General features: G+C 39.2%; 1 protein-coding gene across 1 annotated transcript in view; it reads left to right on the forward strand.

Moving 5' to 3' along the window:
* LOC124139306 (neuronal calcium sensor 1-like) overlaps window positions 1–25256 on the forward strand; it is a 60057-nt gene that overhangs the window by 9115 nt on the left and 25686 nt on the right. The window contains exon 3 of the mRNA XM_046506275.2: window positions 325–373. Coding sequence (XP_046362231.1) covers window positions 325–373 — 49 coding nt within the window. The remainder of the gene's footprint in view (window positions 1–324; window positions 374–25256) is intronic.

Here is a 25256-nt window from a genome sequence, read left to right on the forward strand (position 1 = left end):
TAGTGGCTAAATTTGCAGACTGCATGAGCATAAAAAATACGATAATGGACAAGGTTGCTAGGGATGTTGCTAAGGCATTTTTTTCTATTAGATTCATTGCAGAGTAGGGGAAATTACTACATAAAGAATTTTTTATATTTGTTTACTGTTATTTATCATGTTGCTATGAATGCTTTTAAATAAGTGATTTATCTTCTTATATGTGATTGATGAATGATAATGGTGATGGTTATTGATTGTTTTTTCAAACCAGTGTTCAATCTTAATATTATTAGTTATTCTTGATACTGTTATATATGACAATGTTTCTTCTGTTTATTGTAGGTATAAGGACTTTAAGAGAGATTGTCCAAGTGGCGTCCTACGGAGAGAGGTAAGTGACAGTTTTAGCCTTAAAAAAATGTTTTTCTCATTTGTGAGTGAGTGAGTGAATATGGTTTTAAGCCGCTTTTAGCAATATTCCAGCAATATAACGACGGGGGACACCAAAAATGGGCTTCACACATTGTACCCATGTCGGGAATCAAACCCGGGTCTTCGGCGTGACGAGCGAATGCTTTAACCACTAGGCTAACCTACAAATTTCAGAACCTGTTGTCCCTGACTTGACTCTGAAGACTGTTGCTTCTTGTTTTAGTCAGAGTTGAAGGAAACAGCAAAAATACTTTCAATTAAAGAATTTAATAAAAATAAAAATGAATTCAAAGACAATGAAAAATCCCTAAACATTTTGATTACTGGTATCTAATCTTAGTTTTATCATACATTCTATACATAATGCAGTCTGTTCAAAACTCTTCAGAAACACTCGCCCAAACTTGGCTTGTTGCACCGTTTTCAGTAGAAATTAGTGTACCGTATTTTCTTGAGTATAGTGCGCACTTTTTTTTCGAAAAAACACAGCTGTGTAGAAGGGGGTGCGCATTATACACGAATTATGAGTTTGGATGTTTTTTCCCCCCATGGAAAGACATTACCGTGAGCACGAAACACCGGGAATACCATGTCAACAAATCCATACTGAAGTACGCAAAATAATTATGTAATTACACTGTCTGGCTATAAAAAGTGTTCTTTGTATATCTGGACTTATGTTTGTAACTTATTTCATTGATTTTATTCAAAATTCCTTATAATATTGTTTTCGGCGAAATCGTGTGTGAAGCGATCGGAAGATCGCACAACTCACCGTTATTAACAGCAACCACGGTCAGAATACCGCTATTGACGCCTTGAAACAAACTTTAGTTGACAGAGAATGGATACATATATCATAAATGACATACTTTTACTCGTTAAAAGTCATATTTGTTTTTGTTTGACGATTCTATGTCAACATGAAATTCTCGCTATCACGTGATTACGTGCGCGTGAGCCTTGACGGTGACTGGTCAGACATGTTCCATGTAAAAAATAATACCCGGGAATAGCGATCAGCTGCTTCGCTTAGGGTTATTATTATTTTAAATATGTTTAGTAAAGGTTGCATATAACTAAGAAAATAATGGAATATATTATTCCTGATAAATAAAATAGTTTCAGATACAATTGTTGCCGATCCTTGCATTAAAAATCTTATAAAGTTATATCATTGGGTGTGTCTTGACCGAATCACCGGTCGATTCCAAGAAAACGTGTGTACAGCTGATTGCTGTTTCCAGCTTAGTTTACGAGAAAATACGCAAGGTAATCTTAATCCCTAAATATAAAACAATGTCTAGCAGAACAATAAATACTATTTAAACGGTAAATAAACATGTCTGGTGATTTTTTATCTCAAATTTCGAATTTGTACTGACAAGTTTCTCAGCACCCGTTCGTTTGCCGGACTTCGCTGAAAGGGTACGGTGTAAAAAATTTCTGCGCATAATATTCAAATTTCTTTTTTTCCAAAATATTGAACCCGCTAGAGGGGGGTGCGCATTATACATGGGTGCGCACTATACTCAAGAAAATACGGTAATCATATGTATTTGTTTGTTTGTTGTTAAACACCGCACTCAGCAATATTCCATCTATATATCCACACAGTTTGGATCCAATGACATGCATCATCCAAGCCAGCGAGCCTGACCACCCGATCCCGTTAGTCGCCTCTTATGACAAGCACAGTCGCTTTTTGCGGCAAGCATGGGTTGCTGAAGACCTATTCTCTACCCAGATTTTCACGGGTCGTAATCATATGTACTGTAGGATTATTACCCGAGCTTACTAGACCAAACATGCTCCCTGATTGGGCAGTTTGTTTGTCCACACATATCCCTGCATGTTTTACAGGACATGTTTTGACAGTGACACAACAGCCAGGAATGAAACTCGTCTCCCAGGGTTTTCTGAAATGTTTTTTTTCAGTTGGTTTTCATCATCGTCATACTCCTTTGTTTCTGAGATTGTTTCTGTTATTGCTGCATGTTGATAAGAGTCTTGGATGAGCTCTTCACGGCATGTTGATGCCTAAAGCTACACATGCAGGGGTAGATTTAACAACAAATTTGTATGTAGCCAGCAGGCTTGCTCCTTTTAAAAGTTACTGGCCCTTCTCCAAACTGCCTACAACAAAATGGTGGAGGCCACAAAATGGCTGAACCTGAGGTTGCATAGCCACCTAGCAGGGCTCTGAAAAATTTAGAACTCCTCACCCCTGAAACATTTTTTCATGCACTCTGAGATTAAATCTTGGCTTCCATTTACCTCATTTTGTTAAAAAACTTAAACATATACATCCTTCTTTTCAGATGATTTTATGTGACTTAGTGAAAAGGTTGTTGTGATCAGGTATTGTTTACCCGATTGGAGGGTGTACAATGCATGGCACAGCCAGGGTGGCCTTGTGTTGTCTGAACTGAAGGGCTGTGCCGTGTATTGAACATCATCCACTGAAAAAGTCAGGTTGTTTTACTTTATATACGAAATTTTCCAGTGTTATACACCATTGGTCAAATCTAACTAGTCTGCAGCTCATTTTGGACAAGTGGTTATGTAAAATAACTAGATTTGGTAATACAACAACTAATCGGTCTATATTGTAACCATGGTTACAACTAGTTGGTCTATATTGTAACCATGGTTACTGGTTTTGGACTATTTTGGACTAGTGGCTATATCTACCCCTGTCCAGGTCAATTAGTGTGAGTGATTGAGTGAGTGAGTTGAGTTTAACGCCGCTTTTAACAGTATTCCAGTTATATAGCTTAATGTGGGAGGAAAGCCCGAAGAGATGCAGGTCTCAGACGTTTACCACTTCGGTGAAACCCACGAGCACGGGTATGGTGCTGACTAACCTAGAAACATAATCGGGGCAAACTGTGATTCGAACCCACAATCATAGGTTTCTGCCGTGCCCAAAGGACGCAACTCTGCACAGCGAATTGTGGCGCCTTAAACGACTGGGCCACCCGTGTCCCCCAAGGTCAGTTAAATCCATCATGATCTTTGAAGCAATTCTCAACACAAAATCTACATGAAACAACTAGCTGCTCTGGATTTTCACTTGTCTCGGGCTTACAGACTAGTAGCTGTGTCTATGCCTGGTGGGTGGATTTTAACTGAAATTGGATAGCCATCAAACAACAGCATGATACTTTTGGTCTGCAGTAAAAATGTGGTTGGTCAGGCCACAAGAATGTGGGAAAAATAAAAATCCACTTGCACCCAACCATGAAATAGCACTCCAGCAGTGTTGGGACAGGTGACGTGTATTTGTTTGAGCTACAAGCAGGCACTCAACAGTATATTTTTAACCTTACTGGATCAGTGCACTGATAACATTGCACATTCCAGTTCATTGTCAGGACGTTGTCACACGCATGTCTTTTATGTCTGCAGCAGAGTTTTATTCCCAGATTTAACAAGTTATTGAGGTGTGGAATAGACTAACGATTATGGACTCTCAAAATGTATAATTTTGATAGAAATATTAGCAACTATATATAAACTGAAAAGGAGCCAAAAAGAGATGGGAGAAAAATCTAGACTTTATTCATTTAGGGCTTTAGCATTACAAGGGAAAATAATATGGTTCAAGGATTTTGAGATAAAATTGGGCATGAGGCTGATTTAAATATTTTATTAAGAGTTTCTGAAGGGTCATGTAGAGTTGTTTTTAGTATACATTTGTTACTTAGTGTCTCCCAAATAAATATTTCCCATGGGGTGTTTTTTCTACTCGAGGATAAAACTGATGTATTAGAAAATTCATTTTTTTACCTTGAAGTTGTCATGGTTACGACACGAATTCCTGGACTTTCTTTCTTAAACTTAGAACACTGCCATGGTTTGCTTTCATTGAACTGCTTTAACCAATCAGATATCAACCCAGCGTAAGTCCAAATTACAACTCTCCACCCACAATGCATTATTATGCTATACTGAGAAATGCACAAAAGTGATAGCTTGTTTGATTGATTGTGAATTTGGTGTTTGAACGTGCACTCAACAATATTCCAGCTACATGACGGCGCTCGGTAAATAATCTAGTCTAGACCAGACAATCCAGTGATTCATGTTTTGAACATTGATCCATGCCATCAGGGTACATCTATGGTTATACGCTGTCAAAAAGTCACTGAGCTTGACCATTTAGTCTCCTCTTGCGCCAGCATAGGTTGCTTAGTCTAGGAACCTGACCCAGTTTATTTAACCTTTAGTATATAAGTGTGGAGCAATTAGTAGGTGACATAAATAGATCTAGAGGTTTCATGGACAGAGAAATTATCGTCATAGTTTGCATAACAAAATAATGTTTTCTGTGTGTTATAAATTAAGCATGAAAGTCATAATCTTTTTTTCAAATTTAGATATTTTGGGGTTTCCTTACTATACCCTACAAGCACTATAGATGGAAACCCCAAGGGCCCCACGACCCTGCTGCTTAATTTCAAACACTCTGCTGCCCCAACTCCAGACCCGCGAAATGACAAATGCATTTCTGATGCATTTTGTATTGAAAATGTAAATATGTAAAGGCTAATAACAAGAGTACTATTTTTAGAAGATTTACGGTACTCACTGTGTGTAACGATGGCAAGGCTGGAGGCATGTATAAATCATTTTATGTATATCATTATTCACAATAGAGTATCATCTTGCCAAAGTTATTCCTAACCCCATTGTTAAACATGGAGGGAGGTGTAGGTGTTGGGGGTAAAGCCTAACCTGTAGCATTGTTCTCAGGTGTTAATCTGCCAGGGACAGATCGATGTCTGTTGGCTGTTTCTGAACAGTTTCTAAAGGTAGACATCGATATACAGAAAAAATGATTTTAGAATAATCATGAAGGCTGTATCGGTAGAAGTAATCGCCATCAACACAGTTGAAGACTGCTGGATGATTTCATTATCAAGCTGTGCCATGTGCTTGTAATTCATGTGTATTATGGCCGCTGAAAATAAGAAATATTTCTATTCTTTGTCAGATAACTCATTTGTACATAAGTTGGTCTTCCTTGATATGGGAAAGTGAAGTTAACTCTTTCCACACCGTAGGCCAGTTATCCGGCCAAGAAGCATCGAGTCCCCAGACACCGCAGGCCGGTCATCCGGCCAAGCCGTAGTCACGTCAAAATAGTACTATATTTTTATGGACCTACCTGTAATATCATTCATTTATTAAATCTATCACATTTCACAATGTCTGAAATACATATTCCATTTCAATTAAACATTTTTTATCGTTAAATTAAAAAATTATTCACTATTTCCCGCGATGTTATTGAAAATAAAATTCTCGGACACACATTTCGACAACGGGTCCACATCGAACATGTCAAAGAGGAAAATAAAGACGTTTTAAACAAATCTTTAAATATATTATACAAAGTAATATATAAAATCAACAAAAATATATCTAAAAGTAATCAAACTTACATCTAAGTTATTATTTTCATCTTTTCGTGCGATCGCGTGTAATGTAAGTCAAATGACATCTCGGCTTTCGTCGCCTTGAATTCTCGGCTCAGACACGATGTTTAATGCAAAAATATATGCATGAAAAATCTTTGTCACAGCTCGTAACCTAGCACGATACATTCACGAAGTTCCATATTTTTAATATATATCGTGATTTCCTGCTCAAAACGTTCAGAATAACACGATTTAACCAAATTCTTTCGCAAACTTCTGTAATTTATCGAACACGAGCTTGGTATCACAGCTGTAATTTGATTGGCTGCCTTACGTCACGTGCTCAAAATTGACCAATCACGAAACTCGTAGCAGATTTCAGCAAGAAAGCGTCATTAGAAACCAATTTTAATCCAATGAAATTGCTTGTTATAACTACGGAAAAAAAACAGTCGATGTTACGAGCGTGTAGATGAAGGAATAAGCTTTCTAGCGATGTGTCATATGCCATTCTTCGACGAACGTGTTATTCATACGAAACCTCGAAAACGGGGGTATTTCTTCATTTTACTGTCGCTGTTATCGGGAAATGGGTGATGACAGAGACTATTTATAATTCTTTTTAAAATGTTTTTCTAATAACGTAAACAATGAAAATAAAATAGAAATAGGTACGTGGATATTATGAAATCATATATTTGCCGAAAATCGTCAAGTTTTCGCTTCCTTGGTCCTTAATCTGGATGTTAACAACGTGTTAGCGTACATTTTTTATTTACAACGAATTTAATTAAGTTGTAAATGCATTATTTTAAATAATGTGAAAATCATAACTTTCATATTTATAAACCATAGGATCAGACCTTTCAAATGGTGTATACCATGTAGTAGCAAATACATTTTACAAGCAGGTATTTTCTTTGAAAAATGTTGGCTTCATCTATCACACAAGAGCCTCTGGGAACTCAGTGTCCCAGCAGTAAACACTTCTGGTTGACTGGTGTTGAAAGAGTTAAATGACACTTTGATATTGGAGTTTCATTTCACAAACAATAGTTTTACCAACATGTTAGCCAAACTGAACTTGTTAAAGATTCCTTAGTAGGAATCCATCAATGCTATATATATATTAATTGCATGGCCAAAACGGGCAGCATCATATAGAAAAAACAGAATGAATTGCTGAATAATGTGATGTTGATGCTTTAATGGCGCCACCAATAATGTCTGGATTAAGCTGATCAAGAGCTAAAGTGCACAAACTAAAAACTTTGCATTGACATTGACAAAACATGTGTCAACTCTTAATTATTCATGTGAATACATCCATCATTTGTGTATTTATTCCCTGGCCAATGCAGGCATCATGTAGAAAAAAAAACACTTGTAAATAAATTGCTGGATACGTTGACACTGGCGCTTGAATGGCGCCACCAATAAGGTCTGGAATAACCTGATCAAGAGCCATAATGTTAAACAAACAACTGCAGGGGTTCAAGCAGATATATGTATTGATTCAGTTTTTCTTCCGCCTCAGTGAACATGATTTGGTTAGGTTCTGCCTGAGTGAGTTGACAAAGTCAATACATATACATGACATTGGAAACTCTGCTGTAGTCCAGATGGTGGTACAATATGTCCTCCCACAGGGTGTGTGTTTTTTACTGTACGTCACATAAGTTAAAGTGATCAGAATGTTTCAACAACCATCTGGTTTTTCTTTTGTGTGAGTTTGCAGCCCTGCAGGTTGTGTTGGTGTTGGGTGTACCTGTATCTGTATCACAGACACATTACATGAGGGAAAAACTAACTGGAAGTAGGGCTTATTATGTGTGTGAATGGGTTTAAACCATTGCGATGACGTCTTGTTGTTGCAGTTGATTCTGAGATAGGAGTTCACTAACAATTCTGAACTTGCATTTGAAGCAAGTAAAACTGACGTGACTTTGGTCATTATGCAAAATTTTAGAGAAATATCAACCATAACATTCTTTAGTCGGAGAAATCACTGTAATGTGTTGATACTGGAAGAAGAATCTACAGAGTCTCATGATTTCTCCAGGTAGTGTGGCTCTGAAGAGTAGGTCAGTTATATCACGGAATGTCAGCTTGATGTCAGAGGAGGAGGGGTGGTTGGAGGGTAGCTTAGTGATTCAAGTGTTCGCTCATCATGCCAAAGACCTGGTTTTGATTTCCCAGATGTGTACAGACCATACAGTGTGAAGCCCATTTTAGGTGACCCCATTGTGATATTGCTGGAATATTGCTAAAAAGCAGCATAAAACCATACTCACTGATATGGGAGGAAAGCCTGAAGTGATGCAGGTCTTTGATTTTTACTTCTTTGTTGTATCCCATAAGTATGAATATGGTTCTCACAGCCCAAGATCATTATTAGGGTGATTCAAATCCATGATCAGAGGATTCTGGCATGTCTAAGGGAGGTTACTCTGCATGTCAAAATGTTTCAGAGAAAATGCAAATATATTTCTGTGGGTATGTAGAACTGATATGTAGAAACTTTGAACTGTTTTTTGGTTCACAAAACATTCACACACAAAAACCAACCAGTCGTCTTCGAAATATTTCAAATTTTATGGCCATGCTACCTTTAATAATGTGTTGCATTGATCAATCAATTTTAGATCAGAGAGATTTGTTTTCAGTGTCCACCCTTACTACATACGACCCATGAAGATCCGGGGTAGAATAGGTCTTCAGCAACCCATGCTTGCCGTAAAAGATGACTATGCTTGTTGTAAAAGGCGACAAACGGGATCAGGTGGTCAGGCTCACTGACTGGGTTGATGCAGGTCATCCACCCCAATTGTGTGGATCGATGCTCATGATATCAATCACTGGATTGTCTGGTCCAGATTCAATTATTTCACAGACCGCCGTCATATAGCTGGAATATTGCTGAGTGCGGCGTTAAACAACAAACCAAACCCAAACCTTACTACATACTTTCCAACAACAACAGCTGAACAAGGTCACAGGAAGTATCAATACTGCTGCTTTACTTGTACGCTCACCTCGCAATCATTATGTGTGTACCTGTCTGTCTTTGCTGGATGAAGTACACAGTATATGCAGTCCGTCATGCTTGATATGAATCCCATCTAGAGACAGCTAATGTACACACGAAGCAGGATCAAACTTTGTGTAAAAAATGTGATCATACAAAACAAAATGCCTCCTGCCTGACATATATTTTAATTTTTGGTGAAAATCTGATAATTAATTTACTGTGGACCATATGTCTGTATGATTTGTTCTTATCTCCTGACCCCCATCTATTGAGATCATGTTACCTGAATGCAAGTATCTTTTTATGGGTGCTAAAATAACACGATATTGGAATATTATTGATAAGATGATATTTTCAGATACAATTCTTACAATCAATGTATTAAAATTCTTTAAAGTTATATTAGGGGGTAATTTTTAACAGAATCAAAGGTAGATTGGGAGAAAACGTGTGTACAGCTGAAAGCTATTTTCAGCGTAGTTTAAGAGAAAATGGACACTTCATCTCTGTTTATAAAACGATGCCATGGAGAATTGGAAATTCTATTTTAGAGGTAAATCATCATGAATAGTGATGTTATATCTCAAATTTCAAATTTGTATTGACCAAGTTTGTTATCACCTGTTCGTTAACCTAAATTCACTGAATGGATTCAGTGTATAACATTTTCTGTGAGGGGTTCACCAAAGGGATCAATGTCTGAGACCTGCATTACTTCGAGCTTTCCTCCTACATTAAGCGACCACGCCATAACATTCTGTTCGGGCCTTAATCCCAACTCACCCACTCTTACAATCCATGTTAAGTCACGTCACCCAATTATGCTGCACTCTTTTTTTAGACTGCTTTCGGAAGTCTCACTTCCACGAAGAGCAGTGGAACATTGTTATGCTTAGAGCTCATATGGTAAAAGGGTTTGTCAGCTTTAAATCACTGCGTGAGAGCATCTGAGCCAGAGGCCTGGATTATATCTACAGCAGGTTCCTCTTGGACATCTGGTATAAATAATGGAGCCTTCATACTTTGTGTGAACAGATACTTGTCCAACTATTTGCCAGAGATTTATGTTCATGTTTTTTCATGCTTGACAAAGTCGTACTTTAATTCCCTGCACATGGGACGCTAGCCTTGCTCCAAGGCTGTACTGAAAGAAAAATGTATGGATGTGTAGTAATTTTATCATCCTTATAGGCAAGTCTAGATATACTCTTAACAAAAAGGAACGCAAAGCCAGATTTGTGTGAGGTAGGAAAATACATTCATACGAGAAACCCGTACAAGGTTAATGATTTATGTTGTGGAGAGAACACTTGGTGATTGTAGTTATCTCAGTTATCGGTACATAGGAAAAGGTCAAGGTGAAGGTCAGCTACCATCAATTACGCATATGTAACCTGTTGGAATCGATAGCGGCCTGACATCTCCTGCCCATGGAAGAGACGAATATGCGAATCAAATACTGGGGAATGGTAGCCCACTCGGCCTGCAACACAAAATCCAAATGCTGCAACTTATGGGGTTGTGGTTGATGTCGGCGTAGCTGTCTACCCAATTCATCCCACAGGTGCTCTATCAGGTTCAAATCCGCGGATCTGGAGGGCCAGGGGAGAACATCAACATTGTTGTTGTGTAGACAGGCTCTTGTGATCCGTGCTGTATGTGGTCGAGCGTTGTCCTGCTGGAATACACCTTTGCCGTTTGCTGCAATTTGGAGAACGTGTGGTAGGAGAATTTTGTTGATGTATCGTTGAGCCGTAAGATTGCCCTGGATATGGACCAAACCTGTGCTGCCATGATGAGAGATAGCCGCCCACATCATAACACTACCCCCACCGCACCTGTCCACTTCCTGTACGCAGTTTCCGGTGTAATGTTCTCCCCAATGACATCTGTAGACCCCTGCTCTTCCATCCCCTCGACGGTGGAGAAATCTTGATTCGTCGCTGAACCAGACATCTCTCCATCACAGATGGCCATACCCTGTGTTGACGACACCAATGCAGTTGTTGTTAAACGATGTTGTCGACTTAATATGACGTGTCGAACAGGACGTCCTGCTTGTAGACCTGCTGCTCTTAAACGGTTTCATACCGTCTGGTCAGAGATTCTGTGCAGTCCGGGTATTTAGGGTGTAGCGATCTTGGGCAGGGATGGTTACTATTGGTCGTCCTGACCTTGGCCGATCAGGTGTTGACCCATGGTGTTGAAACCAATCCTATAGCCTTGTGGTGGTGCTGGGCGCTACATTGAAAACCCTGGCTACAGCTTATTTTGCTTCAATGGCCTAAAATATCCGAATTGCGTTTCTTTTTTTTGAGAGTACATGTGGACAGTACATCCAGTCTTTTATACATGTTATAGGGACAACTTGTTCTTATTATTTACATAATCTAGAACTTATGATTAACGCTAATAATTATTGCCTTAAAGACTTGTGCAAGTCTAATGGGACTCCGGCTGGATGAGCTAGCAAGATCAAACATGGAATGCGGTAATAGGGTGTATGTCAGTTCAGTATGCTAATGCTGCTGGGGAACTAAATGAAAATGGGAATTACTTGCAGTGTTCTTGATAAGAGTTTTGAAAGCTTAAATGACTGCAGGGTAGACATGACAGAAGACACGATCGATGAGTAGATTATTTTGTCATGAAAAAAGAATTCTTTTTACTTTGATCCATGACACAGACACATCAACAAGAATACATTGAAACTTCAGCAGGCCTTGAAAACATGGAACTGGTGGAAAATGTTGTGTCTTTGTGCATGTTATACTCAATTAATTGTATTATGACTTAATAAATTGAAATAAATCAAAATCTGCAAACAAATCTATGCAGAAACATTTTTTAGTTTCAGTGTACTCACGAACATAAAATTGCTTTTCGCATCGTTTGAATATATTATACCTTGCTTTATATGCTTGACCATTGACAGATGGGAATTTTGCTAAATTTTGTGGCCATGGTTGCAGATCAATATATAAACTGTAAATAATTAGTAAAACATTTCATGATCAATTTCTTGATTGGCAACTGAAATCAATCATAACTGAGGTCGATTTGGAACATATGGAGACAAGGGCTGACAGTTAAAGGAAGTCATTGAATGGTACCCTTTTGCTGGAAGACCTGAAGTAACATGTGACCTGAACACATTCTTTCAATGTAACTCCCAATTTGCACATGACACCTGTGTGTTTACAATGTTTACAACCTATTTATCTCACTAGCCTTGTGGGTAGTGCTGGATCTGGCAAGCCTTGTGGGTAGTGCTGGATCTGGCAAGCCTTGTGGGTAGTGCTTGATCTCGCAAGCCTTGTGGGTAGTTCTGGATCTCACAAGCCTTGTGGGTAGTGCTGGGCCTAGATTTTCGAAACGATCTTAGCTAAGATAAATCTTAACTACTTACGTTCAAAGATAAGATATCTTAATACTAAGATAAGATAGATTTTCGAAACAATTGTAAACCTGTCGCAGATCGCTCAGAGCTACGACACCTATCTGTAGCGGGAGAATAGCTCGAAGTCGTCAAGCGTATCGAGGGGACGAGTTCTGTCTCGGAATATCCTCGGTCTTGTCATCAAATCATTGTCATCTTCATCATGAAAAATGTCCAGAGCAAATTATACCGCCATCTTAGATGAGGATAAAATAAACTTACGACAGGTATAGGGCTATCTTAGATTTACGACAAACTTAAGATATCTTAGGGCTACGATCGTTTCGAAAATAGGCTACGATAGCCTACGATTTCTTTATGATAACTTTACGATAATTTTAGGGCTAAGATCGTTTCGAAAATCTAGGCCCTGGATCTCACAGGCCTTGTGGGTAGTGCTGGATCTCACAAGCCTTGTGGGTAGTGCTTGATCTCGCAAGCCTTGTGGGTAGTGCTGGATCTCACAAGCCTTGTCGGTAGTGCTGGGACGAGTCCAAATCTACTGCCTGGGTACCAGCTGCATGTCTCGAAAGTTGGGTTCAAAATGTCCGATAAAGATTTGTTTTACCGGAGCCCTGGCAAAAACTATTTGATACATGATCAGTTGACTCAAGGTATATCTTTACTCAGATGTATAAAAGTCAGAAGAAATGCATGCATTGTCAGAAAGAAACATTAGTGACTTACAATGGTAGAAACTAACTGTTTCAGTCCACTAGACCTTATAATGATTACATGTAGCAAAACCCCTAAAAATGGCAAACATGTACTAGTCCTTATGATACCTTTACTATTGTGCATTTCGCAAGGACTAGTGCCTATTTCTAATGCTGATTTAAAGTGTAAACAACAAGTATATTGTTATTGTCTTTTAACAATATATGCACCTCGTCAAAAGTATCGCACCACCCAATTTGAAGTGTAATTGAGTTCGTTTTCCATGTAGAGATTTTCAAATGGTACACTGTGTGTTGACACATGATCTTCCTGTTGAATGTCAGCCACCTTAACTGCCTTGCAGGTGCGTTTATACGAGCTATGCACACACCTAAGGGCTCTCTATAGAGAAATTCATGTTTGATGACAGAAAGTTACTGCATCTTTACTGCCATTAATTTTAAATGAATGGTCTACCAATTTGAAAGTCTGTCTTTGAAATCCCCAAGTGGACTTTCACAGAAAATCAAAGATGGCGAATCATTGGCAGGCACCAAACAGGCATGTCATGTCAGGCTATTGTGACCGTGTTGAACATCAGTCATAGTGTAATCAGTCGACTCATTAGAAAACACACATTGACTGGCATGTTGGGGACTTGCGAGGATCAGGATGTCCACGGAAGACCAGTGCCAGAGAGGACAGGGTCCTTGTACAAAACGGCTGCCAACTTCAACTTGCAGTGTTTTTCACCATCACTGACGTACCTACAACAGATTATCAGGTACTGACAGAATGCGGCAGGATTAAGGGCCAGAAGACCAATAAAAGGTCCACTCTTCTCACCCCAACACATGCGGACTGTTTAGCCTGGTGTCAGGTTCAAGCATACTGGAACTTGAGGTCATGGAGGAGGATTCATTTGTTCGAAGAGTGTTTTTGTTGTTGTTTGTTTCGCACAACACTGATGGTAGGACTCGTGTCTGGAGGCAAAGGGGAACATCTTATCTTCAGTGCAACATCCAGGAAACAGTGCCATGTAGTGGCTCAGTGATGGTATGGGGATGTTGCTCCTTTGATTGTAAACTTGATTAGATCACAAATCAAATGGACAAAGGTACCAAGATACCATATTGGACAGTTTTGTTTTGCGTCATTTTGATAACCATGCACTTGGTACACGTCCTGTCTTCATGGACGACAATGCCTGACCCCACTGAGCACGAGCTGTGACTGACCATCTCCAGAATGACGCCATTGAGACTCTGCCTTCATGGGCCTTCTTGAAGCCCAGACCTGAATCCAATCGAGCATGTATTGGATCTGTATGTTGAGATGTAGGGTTAGCTCCAGGGACCCTCCCGTACAGAATCTCCAAGAATTGACCAGGCATTGCATCAGGAATGGCAACACATCTTTCAGTTGAGAATCAGGCGTCTGACTTTGAGCATGAGTAGATGTCTTGCCGATGTGATCTGTGTACGGAGTGGCTACACCAGATATTGACTTTCACTGTTAATCATTTAACTGTGACATGGGTACTGCGTCACTGAGACATGTTCGTGTTGATCTGTCCATCTCATACCACAGCTATACTGCCTCTATTTATCCCCAGACCACCTCCGTGGTCTAGTGGTCCGGAGAGCGGAAGGTCCGCGGTTCGATCCCCGACCGCGTCATACCAAAAGACATTAAAAGATGGTACTTGTTGTTACCCTGTTTGGCGCTCGGCATTAAGGGGCTAAAACAAGGACTGGTCGGCTCGGGAGTCAGTATACTGTGTCTGAGTGGGGTATTCATGTTAAACTGCGGCATGGTATCTCAGTGAGCTAGCACTATAAATCCACACGCACGCACGCACGCACGCACATGCATGCACTTCGCTATATAAGTGCAATAATCTTGGACGCAATGTTAAACCCCATTTCACCTCACCTCACCTATCTATCCCCAGTTAGAGGCCCTGTATTAGTTTCTGGGGAATAAAGTTGCATTTCGTCTTTCTTTGTATGTACTCATTTTTCCAATTATTTTACAACTAGCAAGCACTGTTTTGGATTTAAGAATCACTTGGTATGAGCTCTCTATCGCTGTCTGTAAGTGGATTTTCTCTCAGTTGTAGACTGTTAGATAGAAACAAACAGATAACTATTATAGCAAGGGTGACAGGAATCCTTCTTAATCTGTCATTATTTGATTACTGACAACTAGAATTGATTCAATTGATATCCTGGATAACTAGATTATACATTTCCATGGTCGCCCAAGTTATTTTAGATGGACAAATTGATTGTTTGAGTAGACAGAGTAGGATTGTTTGAGTAGACAGAGTAGGAATATTTATGTAAAATTAATCAAAGTCTCTTCTCGTGAATCTGAGTTGGGATGAAAAATTTATTAAGTAAAATTCTGATAAAGATGTACATTTGGTAGCTTCAGTTGCCACTCAGTGAGTGTCATGCACCGTGTAATCTGATAGCATTGTCACACAGCTAGTGTCGAACGACTGTGCATTATAATCCCTATTAACATGATTGAATTGTCACACAGTGAGTGTCATGCAATTGTAGAATATCCATATTAACCTGATTGAATTGCCACACAGCTAGTGTCGTACAACAGGTGATTGATTTGCCACTCAAATGTGTGTGTGTGTGTGTGTGTGTGTGTGTGTGTGTGTGTGTGTGTGTGTGTACAGTGTTCGACACTGACACTGGTCCACAGGTCCAAGTCTGCTATATATCCTTAAGGAATAGTCAAAGTAAATAGATGCTGGTCCGGTGGTCTTGTGTTATTTTCGGCACGAACAAAGTAATCTTAGTTTGTATGACTTTTGAAATCTAAACTTTAAGCAGCACCAACAACCTAAACAACCCTGCGTGGTACAGTCATTACCTTCTTGACTGGTTTCTCTTTCTAATTACGCACACCCACTTGTTGTGTGTACATGAAGCATCTGTATTTTATAACCTATCTTGGTCAGCACCATTGTGTCTAGTAGTGATCCAACAGGACCAGTAGATATTTCTTTGTGCTGATCCTCTGAACTACTGACAAATTTTTGTCAGTGTCAAAGACAGATACTTAGTGTACATATATGTATTAAAATATTCCAGCTATATGACGGTGGTCTGTAAATAATTGAGTCTGGACCAGATAATCCAGTAATTAATTATATGAGCATCGATCCACTTAATTGGGATCGATGACATGCATTAACCAAGTCAGCAAACCTGACCATCCGATCCCGTTAGTCGCCTCTTATGACAAGCATAGTCGCCTTTTACGGCAAGCATGGGTTGCTGAAGACCTATTCTACCCTAGATCTTCACAGGTCTCTAGTCATGGACATAGGGGAGATAACAATGTGAGAGAAAAATTCACATCCGCGTTTAATCTGTGATTTTGTCAATCAATTTCATTTGTTAATGAACTTTTGTGTAGATTTTAGGTTAAATCATACAAATGATAAAGAAACTTGTTATATATTTTTTACCCACAATACCAGAACAGAAAAAATATTGCAATGTAGTTTGAAAAGCGTATTGTAGTACACATTATACTGGAAATATCATGCAGTCCTATATAGTGCTACTAGCAGCCTTGGCACTGTTTTGTTTTGATATGTGAATGGTGCTTGGGAATCTGAAGAACTGTACTCCGATAGACATGTTGTTTTACAATAACGAAACAAATACAACTCATTCACAGGCCTAAATGGATCGTCAATTTGATATTCTGTTTTTTATGGTATCATTTATCGATCTGACGTGATATTTCCAGTTGATACGTCAACACCGACATTATCAGTCAACAATAGGCCAATATTCCTGTGTGTAGATTTAATGTGGTGCTGGTGATTTGTTTTGATGTAGATGTACAGAGCTGTCGAGTGGTGACACTCTGAAGGGTTCCCCAGGTGAGTCTGACCTTTCGTCAATCTGCTCACACAATCAATATCACTGTGTAGCTTATGGCACATAGCATGCGGATCTTCTAGCGTTAACATGACTGCAGTAGACCCAATGATTACTGGGCTCTGAGATTCATCTGAATTATTAATGGCTTGTCATAGTGTTTGAGGACGGCACTTATATCAATATGTACCTTGGAGGAATCCCTCTGTGACACAGTAAAGTGTTATAACAGATGGAGATTCCATGTAGGGCAGCCTTGTCGCTTAGCATTGAACATAGTTATGGAATAATAAATTGTCTGTAAGCATTAGAGTTGATGTGTTATGATGTAACACAATTTGTCTGTTAGCATTGTAGTCAGTGGTTGAAACAACCACCTGCTCATAGGCCTTTGGCAGGTACGAGGGCTGGCTGAAAAGTTCTAAGCCTAACTGTGAAAGACCCGTACCAAGTCGATAGTTTTCATTTATTTCTCCACATAGTCCCCTTCCAGGTTTACACACTTTTGCCAGCGATGCTGCAAGGCCTGGATGCCGGTCAAGAAGAAATTTTCTTCAGCCACCCTAAAAAAGTCATTCACAGCGGAAAAGACGTCATCATTACTAGGAAAATGGTGACCAGCTAGTTCCTTTTTCATTTTGGGAAACAGGTGGAAATCTGACGGGGCCAAATCGGGTAAATAAGGGGGATGGTCAATGTGTTCGAAGCCACAATCATGGATCGCTGACATGGTAACCACCTCGTAGATCTCGTGTCGTGCCTGTAGTTTCAAACTTGTATCGGTTTTTATGGCCTGCAGTAAATTTATGTGTCAGTTTATTTGTCACAATAGCTTCAGTTTGTTAAATGAGGGTATGAAGAGTCTAGTCAGCGCCTGCGGCTTGTAAAGTGTGGGCCCTGATGGCAGCCTTGCATTTTTGTTATTTTAGACACTGATCGGAGTCAATGTGTTACAATATACCACATTGTCTGTTAGTATATTGGATTCAATTCAACGCATTGTCTTAGCATTAGAGTCAAGGTGTAATGATGTATCACATTGTTGGCATTGGACTTGATGTGTTGTGATATAAAGCATTGTCTGTTAAAATTGGATTTGATGTGTTGTGATATAAAGCATTGTCTGTTAAAATTGGATTTGATGTGTTGTGATATAAAGCATTGTCTGTTAACATTGGATTCAATGTGTTGTGATATAAAGCATTGTCTGTTAACAATGAATTCGATGTGTTGTGATATAAAGCATTGTCTGTTAACAATGGATTCGATGTGTTGTGATATAAAGCATTGTCTGTTAACATTGGATTTGATGTGTTGTGATATAAAGCATTGTCTGTTAACATTGGATTCGATGTGTTGTGATATAAAGCATTGTCTGTTAACATTGGATTTGATGTCCTCATTCTCAAGCGACATGTTTTGTTTGTTTGTTTGTTTGTTAGTTTGTTGTTTAACGCCGCAATCAGGAATATTCCAGCTATGTGACGTCAGTCTGTAAATAATCAAGTCTGGACCAGACAATCCAGTAATTAACATCATGAACATCGATCCATACAATTGGGATCGATGACATACACCAACCAAGTCAGCGAGTCTGACCAGCCGATCCCGTTAGTCGCCTGAGGGCTTACGACAAGCATCAATAAGTCACCTTTTACGGCAAGCATGGGTTGCTGAAAACCTTTTCTACCCCGGATCTTCACGGGTCTCAAGATCATCTGCTTTTTCCAAACAATTATCAAATGAGTTCATGTACATCCTGCCTACATTCGATCAGTAGCTATGAGATAGCTATGTGATAAATCGCAAAGAACAATGGAGACCAAAGCGTGGTTTATTACATGATAAAACATTGTTCTATCATGACGTCATTCCTGGAGGACCCGTAAAGATCCAGGGTAGAATAGGTCTTCAGCAACCGATGCTTGTCGTAAATCTCAGGCGAGTAAGGGGATTGGGTGGTCAGGCTTGCTGACTTGGTTGATGCATGTTATCGTATCCCAATTGCGTGGATTGATGCTCATGATGTCGATCACTGGATTATCTGGTCTAGACTCGATTCTTTTCAGACCGCCGTCATAAAGCTGGAATATAGCTGAGTGCGGCCTTAAACAACAAACAAAACACCATTCCAGGAGATTTGAACATGTGCTCGCAACTTGATGACGTAAATTAGACAACGTTATTTTTGTGAGGGAAGTGTCTAGTGAGTTGTTCCCCATAAACAGATTAATATTTATTTCACAGATGATGAGGTCAAAATCTGTCCTAATAGTATTATTATTGGGCAGAACAATTTATCTTTGCAAGGGTCTTAATGAGGTTTTGGCAATAAAGAATGTAATTGTCACTGAAAACATTGTATGTATGTTAAGGCATACCCCCTGCCCTTAATCCTGATCTAATCTGTTTGTCGGAGTGTAGATTATCTGGTGGATTATCTTGCCATGACAGTCTTCCCATTGTTCCACATTCACAAAACCAATAGAATCACTGCAATCTTTAGTGCGACCTCCTGTGACCCTTGTCATGGTCACAAAAGGATATGGTTACACGTTTGATGGGAGATATTGATATGTGACTGGGACCGTCAATGTCTGTACGTCTATTGCGACTTGTCGACTCTCAAGCAGAAGTTTACATTGTGGAACACTTGTTCAGTACTCCTCAAGTATTTAGGAGAGGAGTGCAGTGTTTTGAGTTCAGTTGTTATCAGACTGGTTTTGGAGTCATTCTCGTCCACGCTGAAAGGGGCAACCATTGCTGAGACTGTTGTTTATGTTGGATTAAACTTGAACTTTCAGCATTGGATATTTTGGGATGGTTTGTCGTGCTAATTAAAAAATACTATCTCTGGAAAGATACTAAACTTTATTCAGACTTGAAGTTGGAAAATGTCAGGAAGTCGTCAAACACCACAGCCGCCTGAAGGTAGTCAGAAAATTATGCTTCCACGACGAAGAATGAATTCTGGGAAAGGAAAAGACAGCAAACATCAGATGACTCAAAAGCGTCCATATTCTGAACCCGTCCGATACAGATCGTATACTCGAGTAGTTACAAACCCGGACTTGGATTTGATTGTTGACCGGGTGACCCGACCAACGGTCGCCAGTCGCGGAGGTGTGGATCTGTTGAATAAAGATTTCACCTACATCATTCCCAGACCCCGCAAGACGCTGATCGTTGTTCCGGGATTAGAGCGGAGATATTTGGGGTTGAAGAAGGTTAATAAGCAAGAAATGCAGCTAATTGTAGCTCGCCTGACCCGTATGACTACAGCCTACTCTGCTAAGTTTGGTGCAAACGACAATGTATGGGTTGATGACTCCCCCAAGAGAGAACGCTTCAGGCCACACAGCGTCCTGTGATTCTGGAGGCTGATGGACATAGAGTATGGACATAGACTATGGACACAGAGTATGGACATAGAGTATGGACATAGAGTATGGACACAGAGTATGGACACAGAGTATGGACACAGACTATGGACATAGAGTATGGACATAGAGTATGGACATTATCTGAAGTTAGAAGTTAAGAATAATGAATTTTCAAATATTAAAAGGATTCTTGAGTTTGTAATTGGGATGAAGAATGTAAGATTCATGTGATTGGATTTAGCATGAACAAGTTGCCTCTGTGCTGAAAAAGATGCTCCTATTATTGCTTCAGTTATCTGCTGTTTAATTTTATTGTTTTAAGATGTGAATATTTTACTATTTTAGCTATTTATGATAGTGGAACCTTTAGTCCTAGAAATTGGATTAAGCATGTATGAATATGTAATATTTATTGATTCTTGTAGACCAAGCTGAAAGCTATTCACTTCCCTGAAAGGGCTGTATTGGGCTGTGATATTTTAACTTTAGCCATTAGCCATAGACACAATCTTTTTTCTCACACTTCAGCAGTGTGTGACTTTTAAATTTTGTCATATAAAACACATTTGCTTAGGCAAGTTGCTATCATTAAGGAATTGATATGTAGTTAAATGTTTTATGATTTAAAAAAAGTAATTTTTCAGTTGTCAATTGTTGTGACATTTTTGTCCCCCCATGAGGACTATCTATTAGTGAAACTGTGAAATAATCACGAACTGTCACCTTTGGATATACAGGTGTTGCAGTGTTGTGTAGACACGTGGCTATTTGATTTATATCAGCCGGTATGTTCTGACAGTGGCGCTCAGTTTGATAGCCTCTGAAAAACAGTGGGTCACCTTGACCTTGTGCGACTAAATTATCTAATAGTGTCTGTTTTCATTTTAGAAAGTCAGTCTAGAAATTTAAGAAGCTGAAATAATGCTTAAATCATGATTAATTAATAGGAAGCATTCAGCAAGAAAGATAAGTCTATTAATGAACATTGTAGTGGCTGGTACAATGTCATTATTACTTTTTGTCATTGTCATAATTGTCATAATGTTGGACAACATTACCCAGAATAGAAATCCATGAATTATTTATATTAGGAGGATTTGAATCAAATGTCAAGGCAGCAAGTGAAATGTCAATGGAATTTGAGAATTAAACAAGGGATATTTTTATACAAATACTTATATTTTCAAGAAGAGATTTGGCATAACTGATTTGGCATATATTCAATTGTATATAATTTGTCAGTTATTGTTTATTAAAGATTTGTTTCATAGTTGTCCCCCGCCGCGCGAAAGCGCGAAGCGGGGGATATAGTATTCACGACCGTCCGTACGTACGTCCGTACGTACGTCCCACCTGTTTGTTGCCGCGATATCTCAAGAACTAAACACTGGATTGTCTTCATATTTCGGACTATGGTGTATATACAGACTCTGCAGACATCAGTCGGTTTTGGTGACCTTGACCCCATTTTCAAGGTCACAGCAGGTAAATCTGCTTTTGGAGTTGGAAAACGGTGTTGCCGCGATATCTCAAGAACTAATAGCAGGATTGTCTTCATGTTTGGAACAATGTTGTATATACAGACACCGCAGACACCAGTCGGTTTTGGTGACCTTGACCCATTTTCAAGGTCACAGCAGGCAAATCTGCTTTTGGAGTTTGAAAACAGTGTTGCCGCGATATCTCAAGAACTAAACACTGGATTGTTTTCATATTTGGAACTATGGTGTATATACAGACTCCGCAGACACCAGTCGGTTTTGGTGACCTTGACCCCGTTTTCAAGGTCACAGCAGGCAAATCTGCTTTTGGAGTTGGAAAACGGTGTTGCCGCGATATCTCAAGAACTAATCGCTGGATTGTCTTCATATTTGGTACTATGGTGTATATACAGGCGGGGGACATTTCGTCACTTCTGTGACAAATACTTGTTTAACTTAAATGTTTCCTTAATGATTGATATTCTTGCTATTTGATGATTTTTAAAATATGTTTTTATGTTTGAATGGGTAAATAAATTTGAAAATGTTTGTTTGCTCTGTTTAAGTGTGACACTTAAATCCACGTAGTGTTATCTGAGCAGATGCTCTGGTTCCTCTGGTCCTGTATGTAGCAGCCATGAAATGTCCGAGTCCTGTTTTGGGATTTGAACCATGGGCCTTCTGATCCAAGGCTGGTGCATTGTCCACATGACCAAAGAGAAGGAAAGTTGAAGCTAGAACTGTACACACGTCACACTGCATCATATGCAGATGAAGAGCAGGATGCAGGGATCCTTCCCCCGATTTTGAAGCATACCGATCATGTTAACTTGGAAAAACATGAACCTGAATCATTTGGTGACATGATTTCTTTCCAAATAATAATTACTTGACTAATTTTTGCTTATAAACTCAAAGTGTTTCCCAAATGAATTATTTCAATTCACCTAGCATTTTTTCCATTTCAAGTGCCCCAAAATAATAATTACTTGACTAATTTTTGCTTATAAACTCAAAGTGTTTCCCAAATGAATTATTTCAATTCACCTAGCATTTTTCCATTTCAAGTGCCCCAAAATAATAATTACTTGACTTATTTTTGCTTATAAACTCAAAGTGTTTCCCAAATGAATTATTTCAATTCACCTAGCATTTTTCCATTTCAAGTGCCCCAAAATAATAATTACTTGACTAATTTTTGCTTATAAGCTCAAAGTGTTTCCCAAATGAATTATTTCAATTCACCTGGCATTTTTCCATTTCAAGTGCCCCTTCCCTTTCCAAAGAGCTGTGCATCCCACTTTTCTAAAAATGTGTTTCAGTGCTAGCTGCATATATACTACTCAAAAGAAGTTAAAGAACACTCGATTCTTTGATATAAGTAATAAATCTGTCATTGTGTGGCAGATTAGCTTTAGTGATATGAACAGTTTGGGTGTTCTTTAACTTCTTTTGAGTAGTATACATTAAAATGCATACTTATTCAGTGTTTGAAATGGAGAAGGAAAGTCATGGTCATGGGGCCTTCGTCATAACCCTTGTGTTCAAAGTTGAAATAAAGTGGTCCCGAGATTCAATTATGCTACAGCAGGAAAGAACCCCTGAGGATGTCCTTCATTAATAACATTTTTATTTGTTTAAAGGTCATACACAGATTGAATTATTTTTATCCAGATTAAAAAATTAATTGAAAATATAAAAGTCGATCTGGCTGGAGAATGTCAAGAGATTATTCAGTTCTGATCACTATTGATTTGTTCAACAGTGTATAAAATTAAGGAGGGTCCTGGGGTCCTTGATTTCTACTTAGCGTATTTAAATGTAGGGATCCCAGTGATTGCTTTGTGTTTTACCATTAAGGTTATGACAAGGACCCACTGACTATTTTTTTTACAGCCTATAGAGGCATTGGTGGCCTTGTCGTCACGCTGTACAGTTTTGCGTCCTAAAATTGGCATGTCAAAAAGCTGTGTTTGTGGGTTTGAATTCTGGTTCGCCCCGGTGATTGCTTTGTTTTTTACCATTAAGGTTATGACAAGGACCCACAGACTATTTTTAACAGCTTATAGAGGCATTAGTGGCCTAGTCGTTTGAATTCTGGTTCGCCCCGATTATGTTTCTTGGTTTGTCGGCACCTGGTACCCGTGCTTGTGGGTTTCCCCAAAGTGACCTACATAATTTTGGACTTTCTTCCCATAATAAGCTGACACTACATAATATAACTGGTAACTGTTCAAAGTGGCTTTAAACCACACTTATCACCGTTAAGACTGTTAATCAATTAACTGTGATATATGGTTGATCGGACAATGTTCTTGACTGATGGAGGTCCCTGGTTTTGTGACAGAGAACATTTTTAGCTAATGACTATAATAGCAAAATTGGATGAGATGTGGAAGGCTGTCACACATATAGAGGCAAACATAGCCAAGAGATTGATCAGTGATATATATTGTTTTATTCAGGCCACTCACTCTCAAGCCTGTTGGAAGAAAAGAAACAGGTACATGCAGGGTTCTACCTGACACAAAATATAGCATCGTACATGCATTCAAATTGGGAATGGATGCAAATATTTTGTTTGTTTAATGCAGAACTCAGCAATATTTGAGCTATATGGCGGCGGTCTGTAAATAATCGAGTTTGGACCAGACAATCTAGTGATTGATATCATGAGCATCGATCCACACAATTGGGATACGATGACATACATCAACCAAGTCAGCAAGCTCGACCACCCGATACCTTTAGTCGCCTCTTACAGCAATCATGGGTTGCTGAAGACCTATTCTACCCCGGATATTCACAGGTTTGCAAGTGATTTTAGCTGCGAGTCCTGTTGGTTGCAAGACTGTTTAAATCATTCAACTTATCAAAATTGTATATTGCATATCACAGTATCACTGACAGCTCTACTGGCAAGAATACATTCAAAAGTTCAGTATGTCTGTGGTTGACTTCACAATTATATTAGAATCCCCATCTAAAACAGGCACCAGGGCCTACTTGCACAAAGCGATCTTAGCGCTAAGATGATCGTAACTCCCATACTTTAACATAGGCTTACAATAGTCGTAACGCTAAGATCGCTTTGTGCACATGGTGCAAGTGGGCCCAGGTTGTGCTATGATATTACATCAAAAGAATCCTGGAAATCAAATGAGGTGTGCCACCTGGTCACTGGCCCCAGGGACCCCTATATTCTTGCATTGGACCTGAATGGACCCCATAAATGTATTACTGAGAGTCCTTTGGACTCCCAAATAGATAACCTAGGTAAACCCCTGTATGTGGATATGCTTCTGTCTCTGCTTCTGTGTTGTTATCGTTATGTGTTGGTCGTGTAAGAGTGAATATTATCCAAACCTATTTTTTATCCAGGGATGAAATTCTCTTGTGCCAGGATGATTCTCCTTTGTGAATTTGAACCCATACCAGTGTGGCACTAAGGTAGGATACTATACTCTAGCGTAAAACTTCCCCCGGGATAATATTTAGGTAGGATATA

The sequence above is a fragment of the Haliotis rufescens genome, unplaced genomic scaffold (genome assembly GCF_023055435.1).
Source record: "Haliotis rufescens isolate VD_foot unplaced genomic scaffold, xgHalRufe1.0.p SCAF_8, whole genome shotgun sequence".
Taxonomy (NCBI): domain Eukaryota; kingdom Metazoa; phylum Mollusca; class Gastropoda; order Lepetellida; family Haliotidae; genus Haliotis; species Haliotis rufescens.